Here is a 13,986-nt window from a genome sequence, read left to right as displayed (position 1 = left end):
CATGATCCTGGGGTCCTGGGATTGAGCCTCGCATCGGGCTCCCTGCTCAGTGGGAAGCCAGCTTCTCCTTCTCCCTTTCCTGATGCTTGTGTTCCCTATCTTGCTGGGTCTCTCTCTCTCTCTGTCATATAAATAAATAAAATCTTTAAAAAAATAATAAAAAGTAAATGTTCTATATCTTGAGTATAGCTGTTGTTATGTGTATATATATTTGTCAAAACTCATCGAACTGTATACTTAAAATGGATGCCTCTTATTGTAAGTTACACATGTAAAATAGATTTTTTTTAAAAATTATGTGTAACTTGAATATTTATTACATGATATATATATATCTAAGTATATCATACTACATGAAAAGTATGACTGAATTTCTGTGAAAGCATGTACTCAAAAATCACTGAATTCTGAAAATAATACATCTCAAGTGACATTAAGATCTTCGAGGTAGATAAGTATAGATCTAGAAATAGATATAGTTGAACAATGCGTTAATATTCACAGTGATTTGTGCTTCTGTTGGTTTTCTCAAATATTCTTTGCAGGTAATTGACTATGCCACGTTTGTTCAACCACGTTTTGATAAAGCCCTTGAAACATTAGTGAAAGATACAATAGCGGAAGCCACTGAAACAGCCATTAAAGCTGTAAGAGAGCGGTTATTCATTAAACTACAAGCTAAAAAACAAGGTGAACCACCTCTGTCGCATGTGTGTTCTAAGCGGAGGTCAGCAATTCAGCCTGTGTGCCGGAGGGCTGGGGTTTGCTGTGCTCGCAAACACAGTGTTCAAAACAGTCATAAGGCGGTGAAACTGGAAGAAGCTTTAGTGATAATTAACACAATTCTGTAACTTGACAGATGAAAACTTTTTATATAAATTGGGAAGCTTCTATCATTTTCTGTGCTTGAAACTATTAAATAGCAAGGAAATGATCTTCCGACATGGCAATGTTAAGCTTTTGCTAGGATAGAATGGGTTATTTGCCTAATAAATCTGTCTCTTCTTTCTCAGCAGACTATAAACAAGTAAAAAAAAGTCCAACATGGTGCCCAAGGGATTACAAAAGCAATTGCAAAAAGACCAGCATTAAAATTACACTTTGGGGTGCCTGGGTGGCTCAGTTGATTAAGTGTCTGTCTTTGGCTAAGTCATGGTCCTGGCTCTTAGGATTGAGCCCTGCCTCCTGGTTCCCTGCTCAGTTTGCTTCTCCCACCCCCTCTGCTCCTCCCACCACTTGTGCACGTTCACTCTCTCAAATAAATAAAATCTTTTTTAAAAAATTAGGAATAGTGTGGAGGACCATAGGGGAAGGGAGGGAAAACTGAATGGGGAGAAATCAGAGAGGGAGACAAACCATGAGAGGCTCTGGACTCCGGGAAACAAACTGAGGGTGACAGTAGGGAGGGGGGAAGAGGGATGGGATAACCAGGTGATGGGTATAAAGGAGGGCACGAGTTATATGCAACTAATGAATGATACATAACTAATGAATCCTTGAATACTACATCAAAAATTAACAAGGTACTATATGTTAGCTAATTGAACATAATAATAAAAAAAAATCACATGCCATACAAATGATCATCTAGATGATCCAGAATGAATTTGTTTTTAGTATATTATCTTCAGAATGAAAACTGAAAGTTTACTAAATACTCACGGACAATTCACAAACTAAAGCTCGAGAAATTTGGGGAGGACTGATAAGATGGCTTTTTATTTAACTTATTTAAGGCTGGACAAAATGAATTCATTAATTCATTCAACCTAGTACTCTGTGTTAGACATGATTCTAGGCACTGGGCTACAGAGGTGAACCAGACACATGAAACTCCTGTCTTTGTGGTTGTTACATTTTAATGAGGGGGGGTAAGTGAACAGATAGAAAAATATAATATGGTACTGGGTCAGGCAGTGACTGAGGCAGGGGTGCCGGAGTGTTAGGATGAGCAGGGAAGACCTTTCTGAAAAGAACATTTAACTGAAACTTGGATCAAGAAGGAACTAGCTGGGCTCCAGGAGGAAGAACAGTGATTGATGGTGTTTCTTGGAGTTTGTAGTGATTCCTTTCACATCAAATTATGGCATGAAATCATAGATTTTAGATTTTTCCACAAATTGCTTTCTCCCACCAGAACATAGAAATAGATGACATTTCTCATACACTGCAAACTTAAACGTCTCTTTTTCTTTTTCAAATTCTATAATTTAGAATTCAGATTTAGAATAAATCTGACAGTAGGATTCTTAAAGTTTTTTTAATTGGAATTTTCATGCTGGTTCCACTAATTTGCTAGCTTTGCAATTTCACTCCCAAATATATATTTTTGGGTTTTTTTTAATTTCTTTTCAGCGTAACAGTATTCATTGTTTTTGCACCACACCCAGTGCTCCCTGCAATACGTGCCCTCCTTAATACCCACCACCTTGTTCCCCCAACCTCGCACCCCCCACCCCTTCAAGACCCTCAGGTTGTTTTTCAGAGTCCATAGTCTCTCATGGTTCTCCCAAATATATTTTTAAGAAAAATTTGTCAGTGAAGATTACTGAGGTTTTTTAACATAGAAAATTCTATAATACAGAGGATGGTAGATAACACGCATTAGGCTTCCTGCGTGCTAAGCATTTTCTTAGTGTTTGAGTCTATTTTCTCATTTAATCCTTACAACAATGCTTTTGGCTTGATCATCCTCATTTTGCCCAGCAGAAATTGAAACTGAGAGATCAAATGGTTTGCCAAAGCCACACTACCTGGGTCAGAACTCACACTCAAGTCTCTTTAGAGCAGAAGATTTAATCTCTACCCCTGTCTTCCTACCTCCGAATCTATTGTGCTAACACAGCCCCTTACTCTCTTTTAGCACAGTCAACTTTAAGAATACTTGAAAGAGAATTTGAAAAGAAAGAGTATGACAAGTTCCCATCTGATGCCTTTAAGAGCTTAGAAGAGTCACGTTCTTCATTTGATGAAGGTGGTAAAAACAAAAATACGTTGCTGATGTTCTTGGCCAAATCCTTTCTGATCTAAACAGATTAGCTGTAAAGCATATTATTCTTTCATGCAGCATTCACTCATGAACCCCCAAAAGATGGCTCTTTAGAAGACAAGGAAGACAAAAAAAGTTCAGAAAATGTCCTCGATGATCAATCCTCTAAGACCGGTAAAGACGGTAACAGAATGTATGGTTCATGCCATGTTTATGGATCTTATTCCATTTATTTCTTGTTTTTTCATGTTTATATTGAAACATAAAATCATCCCCCAAATTGGACATTTAGATTGAAAAACAGTTAGCTTTTCTCTTATGGATTTGAACTGAATAACTATAGAACAGAAATAGATTTATTAGAATGAAGAAAAAACTAATAAGATAATAAATTCTTTCTTAAAATCTGTCTAATGTACTGGAATCAGAACATTACAAACCTAGAGTTTGAGCTGTGAAATGTTACCATTCAGTGCTTGAGAGCATACAATGTAAACTAGTTTTACCTTTTTTGATTTATAATACAACATTTAATTATATTACTTCATTACAAAATATTTTAATCCTCATTTTAAATTATTGCACTATTTCCCTGTTCCTATGCAATAATTTTAAGTAGTTCCTATGGTGTAAACTTATTTTTCAGATTTTTTTTACTAGTTTAATGGGCATGAAATTATAGACAGAGTCAAATTGTTTTGCATAAAAGTTATTCCAAATTTTGTTTTCCTCAGTAATATACAAAATATGTGTTATTGTTCCCTGGGCATATTTTCTTTTAAAACATAGTTTCCACAATTTTTATTTCATGATTTCTGAAATTTAATATTTTAATATTTATTAATCATTTATATTTCTTCTTTTCTGAGGTGACCATTTTTGTCTTTTGCTCATTTTTCTAAATTGTTCTATCGGTTATATGTTTCTAAAAAATTTTTCTGTATTAGTCCCTTATTTTGTATATATTTTTTCCACATTGGGTCATTTGCCTTTTAAATCACTTTGCTGTTTTTGAAGTAGAGGGACTTTTTCATAGTTTTGTAGTCAAATCATTACTTTCACTTTATTGATTTCTTCCATTTACTTTCAGATCTTACCAAGTCTTCCTCTCAACCTGAGATTTAATACATACTTATATTCTTTTTTTTCTATCGGTCTGACCTTTTGGCATTTAGTGTTTAAATGCATCTGTAATTCCTTTTGTTATATAATGTAGAGCTGATTGGTTGGTTGGTTCCTCATAATTCAGACAGATATGTCCTTGGCCGGTGTTTATTTTAAGCCTAGTAGGAATTGAACTGGCCCCTGTCAGAAACTCACATATGGCTACGCCACCTACAATATACACACACAGTCTTCACAAGAGGACCCCAGACATTAAATTTTTGACCAAGTAACATCTGGGAGCCCCTTCTCAGCTGCTGCAGAATTCCTAGCACCAAAACAGAAAGAAAGCCCTGGACCCTTGCTGTCTGTTTTCTCTTTGGGGGAGGTAGTGCAGGGTAGAAGTAGGAGGCATCAGTACCTCTATCCTCCACTGAAGCGATGTCAATGCCGCCAGGATGCCCTGGGAAAAGGCATGCTCCCTGCACAGCCTTTACCTCTTGGAGCCAGGAGATTGTTAGTTCCATCTGGAAGGGCAAATTTGATTTTTGTTTCTAATTTAGATCTGCTGGCATGGTATGAAACTAAAATTACTCTTGGTTTTGTGATAAGTTAAGTCATTATCTCTGTTTTTCACTGTGTATGGTATATGCCCTATTGTTGACCTCTTTGATTACTATGATTGTAATATCAGTTTTAAAAAATTGGGAACATAAGTCCTGGCTCCCTGGGCCTATCATACCACACTCTGTATTGGGAATCACCTACAATGTTATGTTGTTCTTGAAGTGTTAACAATGTTTTATTCATAGATGAGAAAGAAACCAGTGAATCATCTCCATTTAAAAGGAGTTTTCAAAGCTCTGGTCAAGATTTTAAATTGGACCCCCAAAAAGTTAATTAATATTTGGTTAATATGGTTCTCTCAGATTGTGGATCTCAAAATCACAAATAATTCCTTCAGAATTTTGAAAAATTCTGTGTGAGAAATGTGTGATTTAAAAAATATATATATATTGGGGCACGTGGGTGGCTTGGTTGGTTGGGTGTCTGTCTTCAACTTAGGTCGTGATCTCAGAGTCCTGGGATCAAGCCCCGTGTTGTGTGGGCTCCCTGCTTAGCCAGGAGTCTGCTCCTCCCTCTCCCTCTGCCTCTCCCCACTGCTTGTGTCCCCTCTCTATCTATCTCTATCTCTTGCAAATAAATAAAATCTTTAAAAATAAATAATAAACTAAAAAACATTATTAATACTCTATCTTAAGGGCTACTCTATCTTCTTTTTTTTTAATTAACACATAATGTATTATTTGCTCCAGAGGTATAGGTGTGTGAATCATCAGGCTTACACATTTCACAGCACTCACCATAGCATATATCCTCCCCAATTTCCATAACCCAGCCACCCTATCCCTACCCTCCTACCCTCCCCCAGCAACCCCCAGTTTGTTTCGTGAGATTAAGAGTCTCTTATGGTTTGTCTCCCTCCTGATCCCATCTTGTTTCACTTTTTTCCTTCCCTACCCCCCACAACGCCCTGCCCTGCCTCAAATTCCTCATATCAAAGAGGTCACATGATAATTGTCTTTCTCTGATTGACTTATTTCACTCAGCATAATACCCTCCAGTTGCAAACAACAAGATTTCATTTCTTTTGATACCACATCTTCTTTATCTATTCATCTGTTGATGGACATCTAGGTTCTTTCCATAGTTTGGCTATTGTGGACATTGCTGCGATAAACATTTCGGTGCACGTGCCCCTTCGGATCATTACATTTGTGTCTTTAGGGTAAATACCCAGTAGTGTGATTGCTGGGCCATAGGGTAGCTCTATTTTCAACTCTCTGAGGAACCTCCATACTGTTTTCCAGAGTGGCTGCACCAGCTTGCATTCCCACCAACAGTGTAGGAGGGTTCTCTTAAAGGCTACTCTATGATGAACAGTTAGACATGCAAAAACACAGAAAAAAGAAAATGTGGTATATTATTTTGATGAAAAGAATATTGGGAAGACAAGGCCTCTGTCTTTCTGTTCTGCTATCTCTGGAATGTGGCTACCAAGCTGCAAAATGGCTGGCGGTACCGCAGTCATCATATCAGTATGCTTGGCAGGAAGAGGAAAGAGGCAAGGGACAAAAACTGGCACTTCACACAGCCCAGTTGTTCCTTGTTAAGAGAGAGGACCGGAAGACTCACCAGAAAATAATCTGGTTCCATGTTATCTAAAGGCCATCTAGGTTATAAGGGAAGTGGAGAGATGTAGTGTTTTTAGCTGGGCACATTGCTGACCCCCACAAACTCAGGGTTCTGTTATTAAGAAAGAGAAGAATGGATATTGAGTGAACAACTAGCAGCCTCTAGAACATTTGGTATCTCTCTAGAAACTGCTGGTTCTCTCCACCCTTAAGAATAAGCTTCTCAGTTCCCAGAAGCTGGGCAGTAGGCAGCTGCTCTTTGAAGGCCCTTTGGCATTTTTTTCTGGGCTCAGATAGATGAGGCTCTAGCAGGAGACCCTGGTGATGGAGTGTTAGGACAGCAGTTCAGGAAACAGAACTGGAAAAGCAGAAGTAGAGGAGCCAAGGGCAGCTGCCGGTCTTCTGTCTTGTTAGAGGAGGGGATGAATACTTATATTCTGATGAAGCCTGTGAGCCACGGCAGCCGTGTGAACAGTCATTCAGCTTGAAGTGAGGGTGAGAATGAAGTAGAACACTTGAAAACCCCGCCTGTGCCATCCTCTCTTCCATCCCGGCCAACTTGCCTACCTCTTTTCCTCTCACTGTTGCACATGGTCCCATGCTTGTGACTCGAACTATTCATCTTGTTTTCTGATTCATTCCCTCGATGCTCATGATTTACCTTGACCCAGGAATCCTTTGCTCCCTCCCTCTTCTATCTGGCTTCCTAGGTTTTGGCTCCTGCTGGACATGACTTCTTACCTCACTCACTTTCATTCTGACCTTCTGATGTTTTATATTTCCTGACTTCATGTTTCCTCCCCAGTCTATTTCCCCCTTCTTGGAGCACGTACTGCAGTAACACAAAAATAGTACTTTCTTGGATCAAGTATTAACAATCATGATCTATTGTAAGTAACATTGTCCACTAAAATTATTAATGGTGTTAGGTTATTTTGCTTTAGACACATTAGAAGACTCAATAGAAGATGTAACTGCAGAGCATCCAGAGGTTCTTTCTATGATAGAGGAGACTGTGAAAATGACAAAGGACATGAACTTTGAACAGCCATATGAAAAGCATGCTGAAATCTTAGAGGAAATCATCAAAGAGGTAAGAAGTCCAGACCCAAATGCATATGGTCTTTGGTAGTTTTTAATGTCCAAACCATTATACAATATAATTTCATAGCTTTGACATTAATCTTTCATTAACTTTTATTTTCTTTAATTGAGTTCAGTTCAGTTCATTAAAATATGGTGCCTGTGAAGCATGTACCAAAGTTAGATATTTCTTCTATGAGCTAATTAGTTGTAAACAGAGACAAATTTCACTCTGTAGCTAACTTATTTCTTCTCACCACCTTGAACATGCATTCAGAGGGGAAATGGATGGACACACAAGTGATTGTCTGATCTAAGGGAAAAATAAAGCCTCCGATGCTATGTCCTACCACTGACAAATCAGAAACCAATTATCTTTGGTTTATAAAGAACAAGATATCCATACAGCTCTATTTTGTACAAAGACCTTGAGTAAGCATTCAGGGCAAAAGTCAAAGACAACAAATCTGTTTTGGACTCTCAATGAACTTCTTTGGTATTTTTCTGTAGTTTGAGAATTATGTCATTTAAAATTATTTGAGAGGAGGGGCACCTGGATGTCTTAGTGGGTTAAGTCTCTGCCTTCGGCTCAGGTCATGATCTCAGGGTCCTGGGATCGAGCCCCACATCGGGCTCTCTGCTCAGCTGGGAGCCTGCTTCCCCCGCAACCCAACCCCGCTTGCCTCTCTGCCCACTTGTGATCTCTGTCTGTCAAATAAACAATAAAAAATAAAACTCTTTTTAAAATAAAATAAAATTGAGAAGAAAAAAATATTCTATGAGAGTATAAAACCACTCTGTAACACATTGGGTTGGCTCCTTGAACCCGAGGCTGTACCCAAGGTGAGTTGCTATTCCCCTCTGAGCTTCCCATAGAGTTATTTCAACTTCTGCATTCCTTCAGCTTGTTCTGTTGCTAGTTGTTTCCTTCAGAAACATTCTGAGAACCTACTATTTGCCCTGTAATGTGCTAGATTCTAGAGATATGAAGATGAATTAAACATACCTCTTTAAGGAGCCATCAGTCAGGTGCGGAAGGCTGATGTATAATCCAATATTTGAGTTATCATGAAATTTGTGGTAATTAGATATGTACAAGGTGTAGGAATTCCACCTACTGTTAGGGTTCTCAGCTCTGCATGGAAAGTGAGACAAAGTGTCCCAGAGGAGAGACAGGCAAGTGAAGGACGTCTATAGCACTGTGGAAGTCCCATCCTTGCCCTTCACTGAAGATTTCCTCCATTTTCTTCAGAATTTATTCTGGAGGATACACATCTACAAGGAGTACTAAAACTCCTCTGTTACAGGAATGTATATAGTGTCATTAGAGGACAAGCTGCCACTCTGGGATTGTGGAGGACTCTAAATCACATGACATTTTAACATCAAATATCTCATCAGATCATCTTTCTCAAGAGAACAGAGACCTGTACAGGAGACCTTTTGACCTTTCATCAGTTTTGATGGTCTCTGTGAGTAGTTAGACTATTTTTAAAAAGTAGCTAGGTTGAACCTAAAACTGCTCTAAAAATAAATAACATCCTTAAAAAAAAAGTAGCCAGATAAAGAGATCTACTCCTTTATGTCATTTGCTCATTTTTAATAATTTATCTTTGTTTTCATTTGCAGTTCTTTATGTGTTCTGAATATGAGTCCTAGATGTATTGCAACTACCTTTTGCAAATATCTTCTATTCTGAATAATAAGAGTTAATTTTAATGAAGTCCAACTGATTAATTTTTCTTTCATAGTTAGTGCTTCCTGTTTCAGAAATCTTTGGCTGTCCAAGGTCAGGAGGATATATATATTACTAGGTTTTCTTCTGTAAATTTTGCTTTGCCTTTCATATTTAGATCTAAGTTTCATTTTGAATTAATTTTGTGTATGCAAAAAATATATCCAAATGGCCAATAAGCATGTAAAAATGTACTCAACACCATTAGTTATCAGAAAAACACAAATTAAAACCACAACATGAGGAAGGGGATGAAGTATAAACTTCCAGTTATGCAAGAAGTCAAGGGGATATAATGACTTTGTATGGTGACAGATGGTAACTACATTTATCATGGTGAGCATTTTGTAATCTATTTAATTGTAGAACAACTATGTTGTACACCTGAAACTCTTATAATATTTTATGTCAACTATACTTCAATAACAATTATAATACATACATATGTACATATTTTACATGGATTTTTTTTTAAAAACCACAACATGACGATCATGATTAATTTTTTTCTAATATGGATATCCAGTTATGTTCCAGCACCATTTATTGTAAAGACCAACTTTTCCTCACTATCATAAATCAAGTGGCCTTATCTGTGTGGTCTATTTCTGGACACTCCATTCTGTTCCATGGACCTATTTGTCTATCTGCATTCCAATACCACACATATTAACTGCTGTAGCTTTGTAATAAATCTTGAAATCTGGAAAGAGGACTCCTTCAACAGCTTGTTTCTCCTGTCACTGCATCCTTCCCTGTGTAATAAGTTGTTTCGTTCTCCTTACTTTTTCAAGAGTATCTTGACTATTATAGATCCTTTTTACTTCCACATGAATTTTAGAATCAACTTTCACTATACACACACACACTCACACACACACACACATACACACACACTTACTTGCTGGGGTTTTGATTGGGTTGCAATGAATCTGTAAATAAATTTGATGAGAACTACCATCTTCACAATATTGGGTTTTCTAATCCGTGAACATAGAGTAACCTTACTTTGGCGCCTGGGTGACTCAGATGGTTTAAGGTCTGCCTTCGTCTCAGGTCATGATCTCCAGGTCCTGGGGTCAAGCCCCATGTCCGGCTCCCAGCTCAGCCAGGAGCCGCTTCTCCCTCTCCCTTTGCCTCTCCCCTTGCTTGTGCTCTTTTTGTCACTGTCTCTCAAATGAATAAATAAAATCTTTTAAAAAGAAGAATAGCCTTACTTTATCTCGGTCTTTAATTTCTCCCAGCATTGTTTTGTAGTTTTCAGTGTAGAAGTCTTCAGTATCCCTCATTAGGTTTATTTTTAGGTATTTGATGTATTTTGATGCTATTTTAGATACCGTTGTGGTCCTATTTTATTTTTCAATTGTTGTTTCAGTAATCATTTTTATCCTGTTTTTCTATTGTACCTCCTGCTAAATTTCGTACTCTGATGTGAAGGTCATAGCCTACATGTAGAACAGGTATGAATAATGCATTTATGCATAATGTATGATCCTGTCCAGGAAAAGTGAAAAGGTTTTATTTCATTTGCAAACTAGACAGTTAGGCATGGCTCCCTGGAGTCATGGGTTAAGAAAGATTCTGAAATACATCTGTGTATTAGCTCCTTTTAGCATTTTTTAGAATTGCAGTTTAACAATATTTTGAAACCTTAAAAATACAGAAATAATGATAGGTGTCATTTCTACCAAAGAGAAAGAAGAGTCACTCCCTTGCAGTGGAGAATGCACAGAAATTTTTCCCACACTCAATCATTTGCACTTTGACCTGGTTTCTGCCAAGTTACAGAGCACACAATAGAAGCAGAGGCGGGGGAGGGGGGACACAGGGAACTTCCTTCTGCTTCTATTGCTCTGCCCAGTTGTGTTAACTGAAGCTCTTACATAGACGTATGCCAAAGGTATTTGCCCCGTACCTCACAGAAAAATGTCAAGGGGACAACATCAAGGGAAGTGAGGCTTTTGTGTCAAACCTGCCCGTGTATGTTTTCTAGCCCATGAGCCATCCAGCGGCGTGTCGTGACCACGGCCTATTTCTCTAGTCACAGCAGCCTTCCCAGTGTGATACGTCATTTTGGCTCTGCTTCCCTCATGACATGGTTTTTTCTCTAAAACCTCTCCATGTCTGTCCTTGTATCTGTGTTCTTCACATGGTAATTGTGTTTTTCTGTGCCTCCCATGTCTCTCTGTGTCATGCACTCCCAGGCTGTGTCATGATTCTCCCAGTCTCTTCTCTCAGTCCCTCTCTGTCTAGATACATTTCACAGCAATAAATACTTGGATGTACAAGTGATAAACGTACGTCCGTGTGTATATCTGTACGCACATATATGTATATCTTTATTTATGTATTCACAAATGGTAAAATTTCAAAAGTAATCATGGAATAATATAGAATAAGGGAATCCAGGAATAGCATGTTTAAGTACAGGGGGGAAATTTTTATTAAGTTAAAAATCACAAAAGGATAAAAGGATGAATAGTGCATGAAAATTTATACTATTTTTCTAAATATTATTTTCTCCCACTCATCCCTCCCCTGAGGATGTCCGAAGAAAATGCCACTTTATTTTCATCTGAGAACCCACTTCCATGGCTCTGGTGACAGTGGGGCCAGACACAGACCATGCACCAAGGCTCCCCTGGGGCCCCCTCCCTACCACTTGTCCCACTAGGCTCAGAGTCCTTCCACTCCTCTGCTGGGCCATACACTCTGAAATTCTTTCAGATATGAAATCTTAAGGAAGGTTCCCCCTTCTCGCCACAGTGATCTCAACTGGGGAAACTTTCTCAATAGATTCCTGCATTGAAGCTGTTCTGCTGCTACTTCCAAAACCTGTATCCGGGGGCACCTGGGTGGCTCACTGGGTTAACGCCTCTGCCTTCAGCTCAGGTCATGATCCCAGAGTTCTGGGATCAGGCCCCACTGCCGCAGGCTCTCTGCTCAGCAGGGAGCCTGTGTCCCACCCCCCCCCTCTGCCTGCCTCTCTGCCTACTTGTGATCTCTGTCTGTCAAATAAATAAAATCTTAAAAACAAAACAAAACAAAACAAAAAAACCCCTGTATCCTCAGGGACCCAAGTCCTCACCTCCCAAAACTTTCCTGTCCTCAGCATTGAAGTGTCCAGGTCTGAGTGCCTTGTGCACCTGCCCCCAACCCGGAATAGTGACCTCGCTCCCTGAGGCAGTGGATGTGCCCATAGTGTTTCACTTCTTCCTGCTGTCACTTGAGATAAAGTCAGAAAGACAGCTTCCACATTTGGACTGCACAAGCACAGTGGAAAAACTCTTAAAGCAAAAGTTTAGTAGAGAGGCTACTGAATAATGATTCTCTCTATAAAAACAAACAAACAAATATGAAAATAATAATTTCAGGACGAAAATTTAAAAAAAAATTTTTCAGGACAAAGGTCAAAAAGTATTTACAATAAATATGACCTAATGATTCCTTATACAAGGATTTCTTACAAACCAAGAAAAATGGAATACCCTAATATAAAAGCAGGAAAAAGATACAGATGGATTGTTTCATCAAAGAAGAAATGCAAATGATTAATTGAAATTTTTAATGTTCAAATTCCAAGAAAAATATGAAACTTAAAACAGTGGGATATAAGTTCTTACCTATCAAATTGCCAAAGATTTTTAAAAAACATGTAACAATCCGTACCAGGAAGGCTATAATGAGATAGTCACATAGGAGAAGTGAAAATTGATACAGATGTTTTGGAAGCAATGTGGCAATGTGTGTGAAAGACCTTTAAAATGTTTGTTCCTTTATGAGCCTAAAAACACATCCTCTAGGAATCTAACCTAAAAACACAACATTTAGGCATAGATTTGCATATACAGATGTTTATTACAGTGTTATATTAAAATTATAAATTATGTAAATGTTTACCAGTGAGAGAATGGTTAAACAGATTAAGAGCTATTCATTTGATGAACTACTATGAAGGCATTAATTTTTTTCAAAAAAAATTGGAATGAGATTGAGAAATCATAAATTATCTCTCCGTGTTGCTTTTATTTTCATATCTTTGCAACTGGACGGTAAAATTTTCATTAACCATTTATACTTCCTTTTTTCAGTTTCATTGAGTTGTATTTGACATATAACATTATATTAGTTTAAGGTGTATAACATAATTATATGTGTATATATTGTGAAATGTTTTAACACAGTAATTTTAGTTAACACCCATCACTTCACATACTTAGTTTTGTGTATGTGTGATTGTAATTTCTAAGATCTACTCTCATAGTAACTTCCAAATGTGCAATATAGTATTGTTAACTGTAGTCAAACCGTGCCAAATATTATGCCCCAGGGACCTATTTATCTTATAACTAAAAATTTGTACCTTTTGCCCACCTCCACCCATTCTCCCCACACCCCTGCCTCTGGCAACCACCAATCTGTTCTCTGTTTCTATGTGTTTGATTTTTTTAGATTCTATATATAAGTGAGATTATACAGTATTTGTCTTTCTCTGACTTATTTCATTTTTTTTTACTTATTTCATTTATATTTCTTTTTTATAGCTTTTTCTTTTTCCCCTTAATTCTCTTAAACATTTCAAAGTGCTTAAAAAATTTTTTAAAGACTCCTCAATCTGAAACTAATGATACACTTTACATTAACTAATTGAATTTAAAGAGTTCAAAGTTAAAAGAATTTAAAAAAAAAGACTCTTCATTCAGATGGAAATTCATAAAGTAAGGAATCTTAAATTCTGCAGAGGCCAGTGAGTTATACCCATTCTTGTGACATCTCTTCCCCTCTGGCTTCAAGTATCACGTGATTATATGATGACACACAAACTTGAACTTCTCAGAGCTGGTGTATTCTCAGGTCCACATTACCAATTTCCATATTTG

The 13,986-nt window shown here is 37.6% G+C and overlaps 1 protein-coding gene across 4 annotated transcripts in view; it reads left to right on the top strand.

The window, feature by feature from the left end:
- AK9 (adenylate kinase 9) overlaps window positions 1-13,986 on the top strand; it is a 118,134-nt gene that overhangs the window by 37,221 nt on the left and 66,927 nt on the right. For all 4 annotated transcript variants that reach the window (XM_032858301.1, XM_032858298.1, XM_032858299.1 and 1 more), the window contains exons 13-16: window positions 546-690; window positions 2,864-2,974; window positions 3,068-3,163; window positions 7,233-7,381. In XM_032858301.1, coding sequence (XP_032714192.1) covers window positions 546-690; window positions 2,864-2,974; window positions 3,068-3,163; window positions 7,233-7,381 — 501 coding nt within the window. The remainder of the gene's footprint in view (window positions 1-545; window positions 691-2,863; window positions 2,975-3,067; window positions 3,164-7,232; window positions 7,382-13,986) is intronic.

Source organism: Lontra canadensis, unplaced genomic scaffold (genome assembly GCF_010015895.1).
Source record: "Lontra canadensis isolate GAN:19392208 unplaced genomic scaffold, GSC_riverotter_1.0 scaffold14, whole genome shotgun sequence".
NCBI classification, from domain to species: Eukaryota; Metazoa; Chordata; class Mammalia; order Carnivora; family Mustelidae; genus Lontra; species Lontra canadensis.
The sequence above is the reverse complement of the archived record's forward strand: the minus strand, read 5'-3'. Positions and strand labels throughout refer to the sequence as shown.